Source organism: Puma concolor, chromosome B1, assembly GCF_028749965.1.
Source record: "Puma concolor isolate L17-30 chromosome B1, mPumCon1.1.hap2, whole genome shotgun sequence".
Lineage (NCBI taxonomy): Eukaryota > Metazoa > Chordata > Mammalia > Carnivora > Felidae > Puma > Puma concolor.
Window position 1 is genome coordinate 168,715,128 of NC_141670.1, and position 22,017 is coordinate 168,737,144.

A 22,017-nucleotide genomic window follows, 5' to 3' on the forward strand; every position below is an offset into this window, starting at 1 on the left:
AAGCATAGAGGTGCATATTTCTTTTCAAATTAGTGTTTTCATTTTCTTTGGGTAAATACCTAGGAGTGGAATTATGAGATCATATGGTATATCTATTTTTAATTTTTTGAAGAAGCTCCATATTATTTCTACAGTGGCTATACCAATTTAGATTCTTGCCAACAATGCACGAGGGTGGGAGGTATATAGAGGTTGGACAAAATGAGTAAAGCGGAGTGGGAGATATAGTCTTCCAGTTTTGGAATGAATATGACATGGGAATAAAAGGTACTACATAGGGAATATAGTCAATGGTATTGTAATAGTGTTGCATGGTGACAGAAGGTAGCTACACTTGTGTTGAGCATAGCAAATCATATACAGGCGTTAAATCATTATGTGGTATGCTTGCAATTAGTGTACTATTGTGTGTCAACTGTACTTCAATTAAAAAATAAAAAAAATAAAAGAAGAATGCATGCTAAACAAGAGTTTAGGTTATAGTATTGGATAATCAAACACCCTTTGTCCTCATGGAGCTTACATTCTAGTTGGGGCAACACTATAAAATAAGTAAATATATAACATATTAAGTGATAACTAATAAAATATAGAGAAGTGAAGCAAAGCACTTGGTAGAGAGGGTCAGGATGGTGGGAAGGTTTTAGTGTACGCAGTATACAAGGGAAACATCACTCATTAGGTGACATTTGAATAGAAATCAAGAGTGTTCAAGGAGAAAGTCATGCAGATATCTGGAGAGTGCTTTGTCAGAGGCAATAGCAGGAGTAAAGGCTCTGAGATGTGCATGGAACAGCAAGGAGAACAGTACTGTTTGTAGTAAAATTAAGAAGGGTTAAAAGAGGTAGGAGAAGTTGTTGTAATTAGGGTTCAGATCATCTGGAATTCTAAATACATTTAAAGGTTGTAGCGTATTTTTTTTTTTTGTCTGAATGAGTGTGAGAATGTGATAGAAAAGTGTTGATCCACAGGAGTGATAATGATATGACCTAATATTTTCAGTGAGACCACTATCCTTCTGAATGAAGGACTAAGTATAAGAGAACAGTTGTGGAAGCAGGGAAATTAGTTACAAGTAATTGCAATAAATAAGGAAAAAGTTGATGGTGAAGCAAATCAGAAGTTACCAGATCCTGGAAGTAATTTGAAAATGGTGATTCCAGGGTATTTTGATAGACCAGATGTGGAGTTTTAGAGAAAAAGAGGAGTCAAGTATAACTCCAAGATTTTTTTACTTTAACTCAGAAGGATAAAGTTGTCACTTGATGAGATGGAGAAAAGATACAAGATTTTTTTGTTTTGTTTTGTAGGATAATGGAGATCAAGAGTTCTGTTTTGAAACTTTAAACATGAGGTGTCTATTAACCAATCCAGATGAAAATGTTAAGGAGGCAGTTACACAGACACGTTGGGATTTCCGGGGAAGCAGCTGTATATGGAATGTAGCTTTTGCAATTTTCAGGCGATATACGTGATACTTATAGTCACGAGATTGGATGAGATTACCTTGGGAGTAAAGAGAAGGGAACAGAGTGGTGCTAAACTAGGGCACGGCATTGCTCAGGCAGATTAAAGATGTAGAGGGACTAGCAAAGGAGACGGAGAAAGAGTGGCCACTGAAATAGGAAAAAAAACAACTCAACTGGTGTCCCAAGTTTTGAGTGGGCCAGATGTTTCATGAAACAGAAACTGATTAACTGATTCAAATTCTGCAAATGAACTAATAATATGAATATTTAGAATAAATTAGCTTTCCAGAAGCTAGAGACTTTTTCCGACTTGGAATATTGGTATTAGAACTGGCAGTCTCTATACATGAAGAAATTTCTTCAAAAATAAAACTATGTCTATAAAATGTTCACATCTTCCAGAGGAGGCATTGCATGGCTGTGTCTTATAATCCCTGTAAATTGTAATGTTTGCAAAAGCCCTGTTGCCCCCTTTTAAAAATGCTGAGAAGAGGGTGCCTGGGTGGCTCAGTTGGTTAAACATCCAAATCTCAGTTTCCGCTCAGGTCATGAGCTCACAGTTCTGTGAGTTCGAGCCCTGCATCAGGCTCTGCACTGATGGTGTGGAGCCTACTTGGGATTCTCTCTCTCCCTCTCTCTGCCTCTTTCTCTCTCAAAATAAATAAATAAATAAAATTTTAAAAAATAAAAATGCTATGAAGTCTTTCCTTTATTATTATGACCATAATATTATAGTATGCTTACCGTGTGTGAAATCATTGTTTTAAGTAATTTACATTAAATATTAGCAAGAACCTTATGTACTAAGCTCTGTATTGTCCCGATTCAAGAGGAGGAAAGAGAGCCATAAAGAGCTGAGAAATTTGGAGTACCTGGATGGCTCAGTCAATTAAATTCATCTAACTCCTGATTTTGGCTGGAGTCATGATCTCATGAATGTGAGAGTGAGCCCTGCGTTAGGCTGGGCCCTGGGTGTGGAGGTTGATTGAGATTCTCTCTCTCTCCTTCTGCCCCCCCGCCCCAGCTCACACGTGTGCACACACACACACACACACACACACACTTCCTCTCTCTCAGACAAACAAGCAAAAAAGAAAAAAGAAAGAAAAGAAAAAAAAAAGAAAAGAAAAAGCTGAGAAATTTACTTAAGGTCAACTAAAAATTATTATATTCAGAATTCAAGCCCTAGAAGTCTTCCCCAAAGTGCCATTCACCCCAGAATCACTACACCAAATTGCCCTTTTTAAATGCAGTCTCACCTCATGGGTTCAGAATAGTCCAGTTATGCATACTGAAAATAATTTGGGTTTCTCTTGACTATATATCAGATTCCTCACTTGGCTGCTTTTTCTCCAGCCATTTATGTTTCTGTTTTGGTGCTCGATGCAGTGCTATAGTGAATCTGGAGAGTCTTTCTTTTGCCTTCCAGATTGTCTTTGTATCTCACTTCAGCTCCCTGTGTGGCAGACATGTCTGTTCCTCTTTTATATCCATCTCAGAAAAACGTGGTGATGTTAAACATCGTTTTGATGCCTATGCATTGGGGAAGTTCGTAGAATTTTTTTCAAGAAATTGTCCTTCCATGTGATATTTGGTATCAGTTGCTCACAATTTTGATAAAATTTCACAAGACATGCATAACTATGGAAGGTTGAATTCACAAATTTATAAATGTTTAGGGGACCTTATTGTTTAAAGATCTGAAGTAATGGATTGCTCATGGTGTTCTGAGAGAAGGAGATATTGACATGTCCAGAACTTTTCTTTTCCTACCAGTAGATGCCCTGGAAGAGGACAGTCCATACTTCTTATCCTCCTATGAATGTTGCAGGGAATAGGCAATATTGTATGTTTGATCCCATGCAGTAACCTTAATGTAGGTAACATTTTGGAATTACTCTGCAAATAATCATGTATGTTATTTTGGAAGACCTCCAGTTGAACACTAGAATTTCAAATTTCATTATCTTTATGCAATACCAAAATTGAATCTGAAAACTTAACAAATGAACATCTGTATGGAAAAAAAATGGTAATCTATATTTTCTGGAGCATATTTTGTGTTTGAAAGGACCAATAAATAATTCTCCCATTTTTATCCCTCTGCATGGATTCTGAATCTACTGACAAATATTCATAGAAGACAGGCAAATGGAGATAAAATAAACAAAAAAAAAAAAACCCCAAATTTCTCCTACTAGTAATTAAAATGGGGCTGTAGAATAGGGTTGGGAAGGTGAGACTCAAATCGCTTTGACGGCACTCCTGTGCACCTACCTAACTCCCACCTTCCGGTAAGATTTTGAGACATTTCATTCAGATCAAGTTCAGGGTGCAGCACATGAAAAAGAGATTAGAACTTATTAATAAATGATTTTTAATGTACCCGATTTAGTCAGTTAAGAAATATGGAACAAACTTCTCTGAGAGGTAAAGTGAGTAAGAGATGGGACAAAAAGGAGAGTGTAGATTTATATAGAAAACATGAGTTGAGGAAATGTGATTCTTCCTACCACAAAAACTAGTTATTGTAATTTATCTAGCAAATAAACACATGCATAATTTTGGTTAAGGCCTCCTGAATCCATGAATATCCCACTCCTACTGCTGTAACTGTATAACAATGGTCTATTTTATGTGTCACGTTGGCTATTGTATAGTACCCAGATATTTGTCTAGATGTTGCTGTGAAGGTTCCTTTTAGATGTGACTGACACTGAGATTAGTAGACTTTGGGTAAATCAGCTCATGCTTTGTAATGTGGATGGGCTTCATTCAATCAGATAAGGCTTTAGGAGAAAGGACTGAGGTCCCTCAAGGAAGAAGAGATTCTGCCACCAGGCTGACTCTGATTCAAGACTGAAACATCAACTCTTCTCTGTTTCTTCAGCCTGCTGGCCTGCTTTGCCAGTTTTTGCCTTGAAAGACCCCAGAATTTCATCAGTTACTACCTTTAAGTAAATCTATCGATCCTTTCTGGCTATCTCTCTGTCTGTCCAGCCATCCACTGACCCATCCATCCATCTTAAGGGGTCTGTTTCTCTGGAGAACCCTGACTGAAACAGGTTCATAAGGGTTGTAAGGATCTTTCCCATGCCAGATTATTGGTTATTTATTATATACATCTAGAATCTAACTCTTTCTTTACTAGTATATATTATACATTTTTTAAGGAGTGGGAATTTTGTTTTATTTGTATACTTTGCAGGATTTAGCTGTCTGTGATCATATTAAGATTGATGTCTTACTCTTTGAAATTGTACATCGAATATTATAGAATAAATATTTAGCAGGAAATGTATGATTAAGCATGATGCATAAAATTAACACACGGAGTATTAGGGCTTTCAGTTCATAACACTCAGTTGAGTAGTACATGGGGATGGAATGGTGTCTAGGTTCCAAGTCAATTATTGGTAATTGTTGTCAAAAACTCTTACAGATGTAGAATTTTCTGTGTGTCTGAGGTATGCACATTTCCTGATGGACACAAAATACACTACGTTTTTCATTGTATATGACTTAAATTTTTTATCCCCATTATGCCCTACACTTTATTACCTCTTTACTTCCTCCCCACTTCTATTATTCGACCCCAGCATGTATCTGAATGTTCATAATATCCTTCAGTGTTTGGGTAAAATACTACTTCTGTCATGAAGTCTTCCTCAAATTTCCCTAGCTGAAAATCACCTCTACTGTCTCCATTTCTCTTTATCTGTACGTTTCCTAAGTTTTATTAATTTCTAATTTTTTATTTTTTGTATATAGTATATTCATAACAGGAAGGCTCTATTTTCATCTTTGTAAACCCAGAACAATATAGAAGTAACTTAATCACTGAAAAATATTTTTAAAAAGTTAATCGGTGAATGCACATGATGTTATGTTCTTTTGAAAATCTACATTTAGAGTCATAAAAATAAGAGCCCAAAGGGTTGGTAACAGAACCCAGGATTCATGTCTACTTTTTGATTCTCTCTCAGTATATTTCTGGATGACTTCAATGATTTATCATGACATATCCTCTTTGTTCCTTATCTCTTTTTCTAGTTGAAAAATAGAATAGCACCAAGCTTTATACTTAACCATATTGTGATAGTTTTAAGAATTGGTGTTTTTATAATAACTGAGCAAAGTGGAGCAGCTACCTATGAACTTTTACCACTAAAGCTATTTGTACTGTGGATTAGCTATGCCTGTACCTTTTGTCTACATGTCTGTAGCCTTCACATCTAATATATTGATAACCATTATTTGGCCCAGTATACTACTATTTTGACCACGGGAATAGATGGTTTAGGGAGAGATTAATGCCAAGATGTGAAGACCAGATCAGGATCAAACAAACTTCATGATGAAATTATACACCTACATTAGTTACGTAGGTCTGCATTTTGTGTGAAGTTTCTTCCATTACTAGGACAATAGTATTGAAAACTAGTACGTTTAATTGTGAGACACAGTGCATAACTGCAAGTCTGACCATGTGGTAAGAAGACTATAAGGCATATACTTTCGTCAACTATGCTTTGATTTGATTGAGTTAAAAATAAAATGACTCACTTCTTCGCCTTTATTCATGAATGCTGTTTTCTCAGCTAACTTGCAAGGAAAAAAGTAAGTCTCATAATGTACATTGGATCTCAAATGTTAAATGTACTGTGCCTTATTTCAAATTGTTTATCCTAGAAGCTATTGTACTTGTCCTGAGTGAATGGACATTCCTTTTCATGTTTTTTTTTTTTTTTTTTTTTTTTTTTTACTTATTTATTATCCAGTTAATTATAGCTTCTAAATAAGAACATGAAGAACAATAACACAGTTTGATCACTTTCTGGAAGTTGTACTAATACAAATGAGTAAACGAAATTGGATTTTTCGATTACATATAAAGTAGCAGAAACTTTAATGACCTTCTTATCTCAGTGAGGCACTTATTAAGGATTAGCAGTTTAAAAGAGCTTGAAAGTATTAGCATCTGCAACGGGTTTAGGAAGGTTGGATTATCAAGACATATGCTCTGTGTCTTTCTCTTCTTGGTCCTCACTTGAGGGAATAATTATGAGTAGAAAAATTTTCCCATTTCCCCCAAGACTCTCTCCTGGGAGAGTTTACTCTTTAGAAATCATAACTCTTTCAATGGCAATTAGCAGTTTTATCAACAGGTATTGTAAAGAAGATCCTGTCAGCTGCTAAGCAGGATTTTCAGCTGCTTGCTAATTCCCACCCCTAGACATGTTAGTTCTCAAGTGCAGCCTTTAATGCCCTGTTAGTTAGGAATACTGCAGCCAAGTATATGTCAGGTAGCATGATGTCCCCTTTACCAACCAGTGTTGGAGCTTTGCGAAGCCATAGTCCTGGCAGGAATGTAAGCCTTATCCGTTATCTTAAGCAGTTTATACTGTTTGATTCCATCCAAAAATACAAAATAATTCTGGCACATAATGTTATTAAATACTCTTTTTCGGATCCACCAGAGAAGAGACATGAGCATTCTTCTATTTGCATTTGCTATTAAAACCAGAAACCATGTCATTAACACATGTTACACTGTTAGACTCTGAGTGGTTAATTATTTGTGTCAGTCGAAGAGGCTGCTTCGATAAATCATAATTTATTCTAAAGAAAAGACATCTGGCTTGAGAAACAGGAGGTCAGAATAGGGGTTAAAGATAACTGTTGTAAAGCTGGCCAAGAATTTTCCACAAGATTTAGGGAGAAAGTACCACTGATAATGTCTGGAAGGACCCATTTTCGCCTCCCACCCCCAATAATGCATGCCTAATCCATTCATATTCCTTAGTGAGATGATTAAGCATCTACAGAGTAAATATACTTCAGTATTATGTATTATGAGATATGTCTTGCGTTACAACTCAGCTTGAGTTGTGAACATCAGCAAGTTTGTGGCTATGGAAGGTACTTGGTTGCAAAAGAAACTTCAGCCTATATTCCACAGTACAATTTGATCCCGTGCCATTCCATACTCAATTGGAAAAAACTAAATCTCAGTCATCTCTCCCTCTCTAAATTTCTCTGGCAACCTCATGGCAATCAAAACTATGTAAAGGGGAGATCATGATGTGAGTGTTTTTGTGCCTAAGGACTTCAAATCTTCACATCCATGCAAAACAATTGACTGGCTAGATGCTAGATGATACTAGACGCTAAATATATGGGTAGAGTATTGAATGATCACATATTACATCATTATATGGACAAATTATCCTGAATAATTTATCTATATTTCTTAACCCCTTTATAAAGAACATTTCAACTGTGTAATGTTTAGGCCCCTGTTGGATTTTAAATACAGTAAGACCTTGGATTGCAAGTAACTTGTTCTGTGAGTGTTCTGCAAGACAAGAAAACATTTCTAATAAATTTTAACTTGACAAACAAGCGATGTCCTGCAATACGAATGGTATGTGATGTCAAACATCACAGGATCACAACTGATCCAATGGTTCTTGAAATTTGCTTTGATATACAGGTGCTTTGGATTATCAGCATGCTTCCAGAATGAATATGCTCACAAACCAAGGTTTTATTTTAACTATTAATATGTACGTGCCTTCCCCAAATTGCAACACTGTTCATCTAAAATAGATAAGATGAGGGGCGCCTGGGTGGCGCAGTCGGTTAAGCGGCCGACTTCAGCCAGGTCACGATCTCGCGGTCCGTGAGTTTGAGCCCCGCGTCGGGCTCTGGGCTGATGGCTCAGAGCCTGGAGCCTGTTTCTGATTCTGTGTCTCCCTCTCTCTCTGACCCTCCCCCGTTCATGCTCTGTCTCTCTCTGTCCCAAAAAAATAAATAAACGTTAAAAAAAAAAAAATAAAATAAAATAAAATAAAATAGATAAGATGATGGTAGTTAAGGTGGTTAAGGGTACAAACTTGTAGTAAGTAGTAAATAAGCCATAGACGTCAAATGTACAATAATTAATATAGACAATAATGTACCATAATTATGTAATATGATAAATATTGCTACATTGGCAATCTTTGACAGTACAGAAATATATCAAAGTAACTTTACGTATGCTGTATGCTGTATGCCTTCAAATCATACAATGATGGGGGCACCTGGGTGGCTCAGTCAATTGAGTGTCTGACTTTGGCTCGGTTCATGATCTCGCGGTCTGTGAGCTCGAGCCTCGCGTAGGCCTCTGTGCTGGCAGTTCGGAGCCTGGAGCCTGCTTCGAATTCTGTGTCTCCCTCCTTCTCTCTCTGCCCCTCCCCCGCTCATGCTCTGTCTCTCTCTCTCTCTCTCTCTGTCAAAAATAAATAAACATTAAAAAAATTTTTAATTATACAATGTTACATGTCAAATTTATTCAATAAATAAAAATAAAACGCCAAAATACATAAAATAAGGTTTTCCTTTCTATTCTATATTCCTTATCTATTCTATTTCCTCTATATTCTAGTCAAGTGAATTATACTTATAAATATTCTGCTGGGAATTAGGATTTGATACAACTTTCCTCATAACAAGTTAACTCCTAGTCTGTGTACTTATTATTCTCTCTACCTTTTTAAAAAATCTTCATTCAATTGGTCAAACTCCTAATTACACTTCTCTTTCTTACACTAAACATGTCCGTCCATGTAAATTGGCCAATTGCTAGCCTTACATCGAGAGTGAGCAACCAATCTCTCCCACAACAAGTAATTCATATACTATTTCATATTTTTCAATTTACTCTTTTCTGTCTCTCTTAATATCAAAGTTGTACACATACATAATCACTTTCCTCAACAGCATCGATAATTACCGCATTCTTATTCATTAATTTTATCAAATCAATTTTCGTGCTTATAATGTGGCAGACATTTTGTCAGGATACAAAGGTAGGTAATACCTAATCACTTCCTCCAGGGTTCTCTCATAACCCTGGAATTTCTTATATACAGTCGCTGATAATGGGCACAGCCTGTGCTCTAATACCAGCACCCATCAGGCTCCACTATGACTACCATTATGTATGGTTGTCGTGGATGTGGATTTTGGATTCAGCCTGTGGTGATTCAGTCTCCTTATCATTTGCTTATTACCTTTGTGATGTGGGGAGAATTATTTTACTTCTATATTGCTCAGTAAATGCGACTTAAAAATAAAGGTTATAGCAGTACCTATTTCACAGGGTTGCAGTAAGGATTTAATGACATGATACATACAAAACTCAACATACAGTGCTTGGCATGTTAAAAGCGCTTAATAAGGGTATGTGTGTGTGCTTTGAAAATTTTGAGAACAGCGGATTTAAATAATTGTAATTAATTTTTTGGACAAAAGAAAATGTAAGGGATTTTAGGTAATTTGGTATTTGCATCTTGATTTTGTATTTATTTGTGATTTTTTTAACCGATGCTCCATGTGAATGTCACAAAAATTGATACAATTGTTGACATTAAGGTAATTTGCTTTTATATTAAATGACTATATACTACATATTATAAAATCTTGAATAAAATTTACAAAACAATTATGAAGCCGCACTAGGAAGCAGTTATTACTAGAAATCTTGGACTTCATCTTATATGACTCAGGCAAATAATTAAAAATGAAAATTAAGGTAATGGCATATTTTTTATTTGAAAACACTGAGTTTCAGTGCTATTCACTTACAGAAATTTTATAATGTAAAAATGAAAACATCTAAAAAAAGTCTAAGTAGTGACTTTACTATAAGTTGTTACCTTTCTTTTTATCTTTCAGGAATACACAATAGATATAATTTTTGCCCAAACCTGGTTTGATAGTCGTTTAAAATTCAATAGTACCATGAAAGTGCTTATGCTTAACAGTAATATGGTAGGAAAAATTTGGATTCCTGACACTTTCTTCAGAAACTCAAGAAAATCTGATGCACATTGGATAACAACTCCTAATCGTCTGCTTCGAATTTGGAATGATGGACGAGTTTTATATACTTTAAGGTAATACTGTTTTAAAAAATATAGCTGCTTTAATTTATTTTCCATACTAATATTTGGTCAAGTCACAAATTTTCCTTTTTCAGTATTACAAAGAAAGAAATATGGAGTTCCTTTCATACACTAAAATCTAAAATAGCGGTATACTTTGGAAACTTTTTTTAAAGCTCAGAGTAACTAGCATATGAAAGGAATGAAAAACAAACAAGAAAAATCTCTTGATTCCTCCCTCCTTCCCTCCCCAACTCTGCAACAAAAGAGGGTGTGGTGTGAACATTATGTATTTTAACCTATGGTGCAAATAGTTGAGATTTTCTCTAGGAGCACAATCTACTATAAAGTTTTCAATAATGTAATAAAGCATCCTTAAGAAAGGATTAAATGAAGGTTGATGTATATAAGATTCAAGTTTATTTAATTCGTTGTCTTGAACATATCTTAACATATCTTATCAAGGATCATCCTAATCTTAAGAATCATCCTTAGTGAAAAGATGTTCATGAAAACTTAAGAGAAAACAATCACCTTACATAACCATGTATACTCAGTTAATTGTGTGTGAGTGTGTGTGTGTGTGTGTGTGTGTGTGTGCAATGTGTTTTTGTGATCCTGAAGTATAAAGTTTTAACCGTAAGCAGATTTACTGAAATGTATATAGTGGTAGCTTAATTGGCTGGAAAGGAAAATGTTAGAATTTTCATACTCACTTATGAATGTTACAATATTAACATTTAAAACTTTGAAGTATTATAATTATTATTATTTTCTAATATATCACAGACTGTTATTACAGGCCAAAATCATTCTTGAATATTAGACAAAGGATTTTTAATGCTTGAAATTATTTATTATTTAATATTTATTTTTTCATTTAAATAGATTGACAATTAATGCAGAATGTTATCTTCAGCTTCATAACTTTCCTATGGATGAACATTCCTGTCCGCTGGAATTTTCAAGCTGTAAGTGACAAAATGCATGATAAGTTCATAGGGTTTTAGCCTCAGACCTGTTTATTTAAAAATGTAAAATAAAGTGAGATAAATGCAATTTATATAATTTTCTCAGGTGGGGATTATATTCTTCTCTCAGATAAAATAATTACAAATGACATATTTGTTTCTGGCTTTTGAATTAAAAAGTGACAATGAATGCATAGTAAATGTATATTTTATTATTTCATTCTTTACAAATTTTGATTTTATCCCAGTGCCTTTTCCTATTTTGATTAAATAAAGTAGTCCTGAAGATAGTGTTCAAATGTTTTAATACTCCCTTGAATAAAATGTTGATTCAAATTTTATTTGTCTCCCTGAGGCAAGATTTAACTTTATTACATTGGATTTTAAAATATGTTTCAAAGATTGGTTTGGTGAATAATATTTACTACATGAATACTAAATCTTTGAGACTTTAATGAGTTGGAAAAGCCAAGGTAGAAATAAGTTTATTTTATTTGAAAGAAATATTGAAATACAGAGAAATGATTAGAACTAAGTAATTTTGATATAAAAATATTTTATTTCAAGAAAATAATTGTTACCTTTCTATATGAATATCAATTCTATTTCATAATTACTGACATATTTACGTATATATCTTATAAAAGGTTTTTCTAGACAATATATAAATGAGTAAGTCTTAAAAACATGTAAAATGATTTTAAGAAATATTATTGCTTATATCCACAAATTGTCTAGTGCTATTTTCCTTCTATTGAAATTTGACTTCTTTGTATATTACATACTAAAATCTATTCACACTACATTTTATGTATTCACAAGTATTATCCTGCTTCTTCACTCACAAAAATCCCCAAATATCTCTTGTTGCTTTTATTGAATTTTCTTGACTTTTCTTAATGATTTGTGTCATATTAAAATATCCTTTTAAAGTTATAATCTATCTCACTGGCCAAATCATACCAAAGACTTGATGAATACAACATTCAAAGAATAGTTGATATGAAAATATTTGAAAATGTAGCAATTATTGTACTTGCCTCTGGATACCGTGACTACATCTTTGGTGTGATATCTCTTTGACTATGATTTGGAAATTAATTGTTGGAAATAAATACTCTATCCTTGTGAATTCAATTGGTTGTCACCTACATAAATATAATGATCACAGCTAACTTTTTTCAGGTATTCCATATCGATCCAGTAGAGAATTAAGTTTTCTATTCCTAATGTTTTACAGCAAATATATTCAAAATATTTCAATATATCCCCATTTCAATAGTCAATATCATGAAATTTAGAGTAATTAAGTAATGAGCTCACTGTTTTTATTTCTACCCACACTCCTATATACTATATTGGATCAACAATGATAATTAAAAAAATAGAGATTATGGAAAAGCAAGACGGTTAGAGCCTATTGAACAAGACAGAAAGCGAAAAAAGAAAAGAGAAAACAGATTTTTAAAACAAGTTAGTGGAGAGATGACAGCTATTTTATCATGGCTGATGAAGAGATCCTGGTACAAAATGATATAATGTTCTGGAAATTTTTAAGGTTGATAGTGGATTCTGTTCTTATAATATGGTAGACCAACTCTTCTGTTGAAAACAATTTAAAACTTATTAAAAACATTCTCAAAAACATGTGAGTAATCACCAGGAAAGAATTGAAGCAATAAAAATGAAACCAGAAAGTTGAGCTTTGAATTTGACAGATTTGTGGATTAGAGATCTATTAGAACATAATTTGTACATACAGCTGGGTTACAAAGGCTGGGAGCTTAGGGTAACATGAGTAACCTCCCCTTCCCCCATATACACTCTCTCTCTCTCTCTCTCTCTCTCTCTCTCTCTCTCACACACACACACACACACACACACACTAAAGTCTAAAAGAACAGTTGCCTCTGCAATCAGCATACTAGGGGTGAAATAACTCCTTGAGAGGATATAATTGCAGACCCACCCTCACATGAATTTTCAGCCTGAATTTCCTTCACTCGATTACTTTAAAAAGCCCTTGTGGATTTTCCTGACCTGTGTCAGACACAAACATTTTTTGAAAGAATGCACCTCCATGGTAGGCAACTACATTTCAACACAAGTAACTAACAAAAATCTAATATTCAGAGTATGTAGATAACAGACTAAAAAAGGGGGGGTGGGAAGAAAATCCAATAAAAGAACAGGTAATAGAACAAGCAGTTCTCCAAAGTAGAAACCCAAGAATCTAATAAACATATGAAAAAATTACTAAGTTTCATTCATAATAAGGAAAATGTGAAATAAAATATACTTAGAGACCAGTAAAAATAGGCTGTCCACATCAAGTTAAATGAGACTGTGGATCCACGTGTATTTTCACACACTGGCTGGTGAGAGAATATATGGTATGCTCTCTATGAATAGAAGATTGGCACTGTTTCATAAGGTGGAAATTCTATGCCATCCATGACCTAGCTCTTCCATACATAGATATATGTCCCAGAGAAACTTTGTGTATATGTATTTTGTGAGGCATGCATGGTAATGGTACAAACAACACTGTTAGTAAGAGTCAACAAGAAACATTATAAGCATCTACAATAGCAAAATGGATAAGTAAATTTCAGTACATCTTTACAATGGAAGAAATTTACTAAAGCTGCGTACATTGGCATGGATGACTATTATAAATATCATATCAAAACAAGTAAAATATAAAGTAATGCATGTAGTATGGCACCAATCAAGTAGAGCTGAAAAAACCTAAAATATGCTATATGTTTCAGAAATGCATATCAGAACATCTATTTTCTGATTTCAGAAATCAGGTTAGTGGTTACATTTAGTTGGGTGAGGGACTACTACATTGGGATGGGGACATGAATTTCCCTAAGAAACCAGCATGATTCTGTTTTTTGATTTAAGTGGAGTGGCATGGATTATCATTATTGGATCATTATATGGTTATTTTTAAACTATACACATATATTTTATGCTGTATTTTCTATATTTGACATATCCTATCATACAAAAATGAATTTCAAAGAACTTGTCTTTGAATAATGGTATTGCAACAGTAACAGATTTGGATCTTGCTAAACTCTATATGTTTATTTTAATTTTTTTATCTAGATGGGTACCCTAAAAATGAAATTGAGTATAAGTGGAAAAAACCTTCTGTAGAAGTGGCTGATCCTAAATACTGGAGATTATATCAGTTTGCATTTGTAGGGTTACGGAACTCAACTGAAATTTCTCACACCATCTCTGGTAAGGAAACACCAATCAGTGAATGATGCTAGCATCAAACGGCTTTGTATTTAAATCTGTTGGTTCAAACCTATGCTTTTATGTATTTTAATAGCAAAAATAAAACTTTTCTTTTCTTCTAGGGGATTATATTATTATGACAATTTTTTTTGACCTGAGCAGACGAATGGGATATTTCACTATTCAGACCTACATTCCGTGTATTCTGACAGTTGTTCTTTCTTGGGTGTCTTTTTGGATCAATAAAGATGCAGTACCTGCAAGAACATCACTTGGTATGATATGTAATATTATGCTATAGTATCATAGGACTGTTGAAATATTTCAGTGTGAAAGAGTTTGTAGTTGAATATATTCGAATATCGCTCTACATTACAATCAAGCAAAACTTTAAAAAATACTCCAGTGCAATACAAGGTTGAAAGGAATATATGAAAAACAAGTAGTAAATTGAATCACAAAGAATTTAATTTCAGAAAATTTTATATTTTTTCCTGCTCATGGAGTTCAAGGGAAGCATAAATACTCAGCAAGAATTAATAAGCGAAAACCACGCATAATTCCTGAATCTTCATTTGGTCAATATTTTCAATCACTTTTCATCAAGATTTTTATTCTTTTGCTGAATCATTGATAGCCAGCATTTATTGACTGATGTGTGTTTAGAAGGCTTCGGAATCTCCTGCTCTTACAATGGTGCTAATCAACAGCCAACTTTTCTAAAGGGCAAGTCGCTGAAAGGGACAAAAACTGCCAGGCTTCTGTAATCTATAAAATGTGTAATTAGTCTATGAATATTTTGAGAGTTGCCTGTACAATAACACTGATTAAAAGGGCAATTTGTGATTCATACTTGATAAAATAGACCTTTGGTTTCTTTCTTTAGCAGTCAATTGCAATAATCAAAATCATATAAGAAAATATGCCTAATTACTATACATTTGTTTAAAAGAAAATAACATCCATTTATGTATTGATATACAAAGATATCTTATTGATCAATTTCATTCCCAAGATCAGTACAAAACATGATCATACTACTGAAAATTGTGTCTTAAAAAATATAAAGTTGGGATAGTCTATTTTCAACAAAGGAGGTTTTCATGTGGTTTCTATGATAGCTGGTGAATAACTACATTTAATAAATACAGTAAAATGCAAATCACACAAAAGTGGCAAGGTAAAGCCCGAGGCACCCAGCTCTGTATTTGAAAATTCAGTGCCTTTGAGAGTCTAAAGAGAGGTGTAGATATAGCCAGTGAATAAAATGTACTCATACCTGAGTTTTGTTTCCCTATTTAAACTAGTATTATAATTTCAAATTATTTTATGTCCTAAAGTAAGTAAAGTATTTCAGATTCTTTGTATGCTACCATGAGTTGTTTTAAGAAAATTGGAATGGGTTGTTCTATTCTACTATTATATTTGTATAAAGCCAAAAAACATGCCATAGTTTCAGAAAGGGTATAGCCAATTGTGGAATTGTGTTGTTATGTGAATTCATAGTTATAAGTTTTAGCATATCAACTATGAAGCCATAGCCAGATCTATCTTGAAGAATATCTCTTATAATTGTGGGCCCTATGTGTTTGGAGGACCAAGATTTTTCTTAAAACGAGTGTAGGTACATGCATACATACATACGCACATAATTGAAGGACAATTTCCTGAGTTTACTTATGTCACATTTATCAAATGTTTTTTTATGAAACAAGCAGTGTTTTGGGGGCTTTAGTGTTAACAGTGAACAGTAGTTATAAAATCCTCATGTTTATGGCATTTATGTTTTAGTGGGGTATGCAGGTAATGTACAAATATAAAAAGCATATAATATCAGTGAGTAATAAAGGTTATGAAGAGAAAGCAAAATAAATATAAGAGTATGTCAGGGGATGTGCATAAATATGCTGTTTGCTATTTTGTGTTATGGAGTCAGGCCAGACTTGTTTGAGGAAGGAGCAGAGACCCAGTCAAGTGTGGGAGCTAACCTGGTGGATATCTGGTAGAACGATAATCCAGGCAGGGAGAACCACCAGGTCCTAAAGTGGGATCTTCTTTGCCATGCTGTGCTTGAAGTCCCGGAAAAAAAAAAAAAAAAAGCAACAATGGCTAGACTGACTGAGAGGTGGTAGAAAATGAGATTGGAGACATGCCGGTCGTTAGATCATATTTTTAACAGGTCATTTTACAGACTTTGGATTTTATTCTCAATGTGATGTGGAAGACTTGTAGGATTTTGAGCAAGGGAAACCAAGGAGGCAATATCAATGAATCTGCTTAATAACCCAAATATTTTTTATCATTATGGATTCAAAGATATTTTATAGGAAATCCACTATCTTATTTTTATGTGAAAGACTGTGATATTAATTACTAAATTAAAGACATAAATATCTGAAAGCTAAGTTCTGTAGCTTTCATTGATTTATGAATACAAATGTAATAGTACTTTAGTAAAGTGAAATTTAATGCAGTCACTGATATTGAAATCAAAGCACACATTGTCTTTAAATTTTTTTTTAGTCAATTGGGACAAAAGTATGGAAGCCAGGAATACATTTGGAAATCTATCGTTTTCTGAGTGTGGCAATGTTGTGATTTGATAAGTTACCAGAAAAAAAGGTGTAAGGTGAGGAAGAGGAAAGACTTGTTTATTCGTGGTAATTGTTGAGCACTTCCTGTATGCCTAGCCTTAATAAATAGTTTTGGTTTAAAAATCATCGCAGCAAAATTGTCAGGAATAATAGGGTAAAAAAGAAATCTGTTATCATATTTGGATATTTTAACATTCTTTCTCACTCATGGTAGAACAATTACGTGGGAGAAAGATCAATGAAGATGTAAAAAATCTGAATGAAATTATCAACTACTTGACCTGATTAATATTCATAGAAGACTATCCCTAACTACAAAACATACCATACTTTCAAGTGCATATGGAAGTAAATTAAGAATTAATATACATAATATAGATAATAGTGGCCTTATCTATTTGGAAATTTTAAAATGACCTTTTAGATAACCCTTGGGTCAAAATGGAAATTAGAAAATATTTCAAACTAAATTTTAATAAGAATTTAACACATAAATATCTGTAGATGCAACTAAAGCATTGCTCAGAAAGGAAGTTATAGTTTTACAATGCTAATGTTAGAAAGGAAGATATAAAATCAATATTCTAAGTACCTACTTTAAGAACTAATAAATAAAATAAATACCTCATGTGTAAATTCGTTATAAGTAGTAAGATATTACTATGCCAGTTTTTTAGATGAAAGGCATAGAGACGTTAAGAAACTTCCTTAAGGTCACAGAACTAAAGGAAGAGTCAGAATTTGGGGCCATGTCTGGTGGACATAGAATGAGAATTGTAGCAGTTTAGGTAAGAAGAGATATGGTATGTGCAGCTGTGAGTTAAGGGTGCCAAGATGAGCTGTGGTAAGAACCACAAGAAAGCCATAACTAAACACAAACAGATACCTCCAGAGATACATACACAGGGCTGGGGCCCAGGGTGACATCCCAATTTTATATGCTGAATTCTTCAAAATATGAAGATTTTCTCTGTGCTTTTTAGGTATTCAATTGACATAATCTTGCTCCTATTCTTTACTTAAACTTGAGATTAAAAAATAACTTTAATTCAAGTTATTGTATAAGAAAACACTGTACTAGTTTGGATTCATTTTAATTGTCTGTGACAGAAAACCGCAAATCTCTATAGCTTAAATTAGGTGGAAGAGGATTTGTTTCTCATGTGAGAAGCCAAGAGGTAGGTAGTGGAAGGGCGATTGCAGTGTGAGGGGCTCAGGCTCCTTCTAGTTTTTTGCTGTGTTGTGGATGATTTTAATTCTCATGATTATCTAATGTTCTAAGATGGCTGCTGGTGCTCTAGCCATCGTATTCCTGCAGAAAGCTCTGAGGAAGAGGGAAAGATGGGCATTTCCTATCTCTTTAATGCCATCTTTTATTTTTATTGAAATACAATTGACATTATATTAGTTCTAGAAGTACAACATAATGATTCAATATTTGTGTATATTGCAGATCGATTACCGCTGTAGGTCTGGTTAACATCCATCATTATACAGTTACAAAATGTATTTTCTTGGGATGAAAATTTTTTTTAAGTTTATTTATTTTGAGAGAGAGAGAGAGAGAGAGAGCAGAGGAGGAGCAGAGAGGAGGGAAAGAATCCTCTAAGTAGGCTCCAAGGTGTCAGCATGGCCAGACCTCACAAATCATGAGCTGAAATCAAATGTGAGTTGCTTAACTGACTAAGCCATCCAGGTGCCCCTGTGATGAGAACTTTTAAGATCTACTGTCAGCAACTTTTAGATATACAACACAGTATTATTAACTATAATCACCATGCTTTATATTACATCTCCATGACTTACTTTAATTTTTTTTTTTTCAACGTTTATTTATTTTTGGGACAGAGAGAGACAGAGCATGAACGGGGGAGGGGCAGAGAGAGAGGGAGACACAGAATCGGAAAGAGGCTCCAGGCTCTGAGCCATCAGCCCAGAGCCCGACGCGGGGCTCGAACTCACGGACCGCGAGATCGTGACCTGGCTGAAGTCGGACGCTTAACCGACTGCGCCACCCAGGCGCCCCTCCATGACTTACTTTATACCTGGAAATTTGACATTTTTGACTCCCTTTTTGCATTTTTAATGCCATCCATTGGCCATTGTTTACACCCTTGACTTACTTCTCCTCAGCTGTGTCCACACATAACTGAGAGAAGGGGGCAAAGAAGTTCTTCCAGGCAGCCACATGCCAGCTAAAACTTGGAGAATTTATTGCTGTGGAGGAATGGAAGAATGAGTACAGGGAGTCAGATATCTGCAGTCCACAAATTTAGATGAGGAAAACTCATACAGACACATGGGTCTCCTGGGTGGCTCAGTCAGCTAAGCATCTGACTCTTGATTTCTGCTCATCGTAATCTCATGGTTCCTGAGATCGAGTCCCACGTTGCGTTCTGCACTGACAGCACAAAGCCCACTTGGGATTCTCTCTCTTTTTCTCTCTCTCTGTCCCTCTCTCACTCACTGTCTCACTACAAAATAAATAAATAAGCTTAAAAAGAAAAATAAAATTAATACAGACACAAAGAGCACATTGAACATAATGTAGCTATGGTTACCAGTAATGTTTTGTGTAAATCAGGAGTAATCATATCCTTTTGTTTCCATTGTTTGTGACCGCTTACAGCATTGCCAAATCAGATGGAAGAACTAAAATAGTCTGTTACTTTTTATCTCCTATTTTCCCCTCCCTCCGCAGGTATCACCACAGTCCTGACTATGACAACTCTGAGCACAATCGCCAGGAAGTCATTACCTAAGGTTTCTTATGTGACTGCGATGGACCTCTTTGTTTCTGTTTGTTTCATTTTTGTTTTTGCAGCCTTAATGGAATATGGCACCTTGCATTATTTTACCAGCAACAAAAAAGGAAAGACTTCTAGAGATAGAAAGCAAAAAAATAAGAGCTCGGTATGTTATAAAAATCTGTTTATAAAATGTTTATAAAATAACATCAACTTATTATAATAGAGATGGTGTTCTGAATACTCATGCTATACTTGCTTAGACAAATATGGATTCTTGAAGTACCCAACAAAAGATAAATAACGTTAAGATGACACCGGAGTACCTAACATGGCCTACCAGGAGAAGTATATTGATAGTGCCCCTTAGAAAAGACTCTAAATCCCCTTGTAAAGGGTGGTTTCTTACATTGTGGATTTTCCCCAACTGGTAGATTTTTTGTACCCCCCAAATTATTTAAGATCTCTCTTTGATGCTATTTTTGTGTTAGGATTTTCACTTCTAACAAAAGGTGGCCCACAAAATTACTTGATTTTTAGAGATAGAGAACCCTCTTTAATATTAGTATTCAGCTGTGTTTGAAAGTCATAGCTATGAAGTGTTTTTGATTCGCCTATATTTGTGCTCTCTTACTCCCCCTTCCCTATCATGTATCTACCCCAACATACATCACATCAAATTGATATATTAGAAGTGGCTCTATTGATTTCAATATACTTAAGTATTGGATGACCAACTATAATCTATTATAATGGCAATTGCAGCAACCTTCAAGTAATATCCAGCACTTACTGAGTATGCCAGGTATTTTATGTGCATGATTTCATTTATGTTCCTATGAGGACAAGTTCAGCGATTTGCAGAAGGACAGACAGCCTTAGGAACTGAAGAATCCAAGACTCAAACCTAGGTCTTTTTTGGTGCCAGAGCTGAAGCTTGTAATCACTCCTTGGTATTTCCTGTTCTTATAGGACTCAGAAAAGTCAACATCTGTTCCTCCAGTATTGACCAAAAAAAAAAAAAAAAAAAAAAGGCCACTATTTTGCTGATTCCAGGAAATGTTTTTTTTTTTTTTTTAAAGCGGATTTTTTCCCCAAATACCTAAATTAACGAGAACAGCTATCCTGAGTGGCAAGCTTGTAAGCCTACCATAGAGCGTATATAATAAGTCACGGAGTTTTCTATATTATCTCCTAACTTAGCAAGTTCTAGGATTCAATGCTTTTCTCCCCTCCTCCCATTTTTCATTAATTTCTTTATCACACTTTGACATCATTTTCAATTGTATTTTACTTTTCATATTATACTCCAAGGACCAAACCCTATGTGTCTTTGCTTTCAGTTTCCCGCAATATTCCAAGAAAGTGGAGCACATTGATGGCAGTACACATTTGATAACCTACATTGCAGAATTAGTCTGTGACTTTCTCAATTTGACTTATTTTAGCTTACCCATAGGACATAATATAACCCCTGAATGGATAAACCATCAGGGAGCCATAATGTCAATGTTAATATCCATTTGCTACATTTTTAGGTAAAGAAAAATGCAGGTTTTCTACCATTTTCCTTTAATCAAAGCCAAGCATCCTCTCTGGATTTTCCATTTCATCATTTACTCATCCATAGCTATGTTCAATGACTACTTTGAAAATTTTACTTCTGGAAACTGAATAAAAGGCAGGAAATCTATAATCTCACATAGATTCTCTAATTTCATTATAAAAATATACAATGTAGCGACTATTATTATATTATCAAAGACACTCAACCAAAAAGTGGCTACTCTACGACTATAGCGAATCAGTTTGGCTATCACATTCACTCAGTAAACTTAACCATTGGAGTGCAAATTTTAAAACTATGATTTTTTAAAATAATTCATTCACCAAATATTTGTTGGGGACACCCATATCCTAGGCAATGTTCTAGAATTTAAGGGAAAAAATCTATACACTGGGTATTTAAAATTTAGCATCAGGCCCAGGAGGCAAAATAATAAACATGAAAAAATAAGGAATAAAAATTAAATAAGAGCTTTGAA

General features: G+C 34.4%; 1 protein-coding gene across 1 annotated transcript in view; it reads left to right on the forward strand.

Annotated features, from left to right (window-relative positions):
- GABRG1 (gamma-aminobutyric acid type A receptor subunit gamma1) overlaps nucleotides 1–22,017 on the forward strand; it is a 71,270-nt gene that overhangs the window by 36,384 nt on the left and 12,869 nt on the right. Inside the window, exons 4-8 of the mRNA XM_025921567.2 lie at nucleotides 10,194–10,414; nucleotides 11,291–11,373; nucleotides 14,494–14,631; nucleotides 14,754–14,906; nucleotides 19,927–20,138. Coding sequence (XP_025777352.1) covers nucleotides 10,194–10,414; nucleotides 11,291–11,373; nucleotides 14,494–14,631; nucleotides 14,754–14,906; nucleotides 19,927–20,138 — 807 coding nt within the window. The remainder of the gene's footprint in view (nucleotides 1–10,193; nucleotides 10,415–11,290; nucleotides 11,374–14,493; nucleotides 14,632–14,753; nucleotides 14,907–19,926; nucleotides 20,139–22,017) is intronic.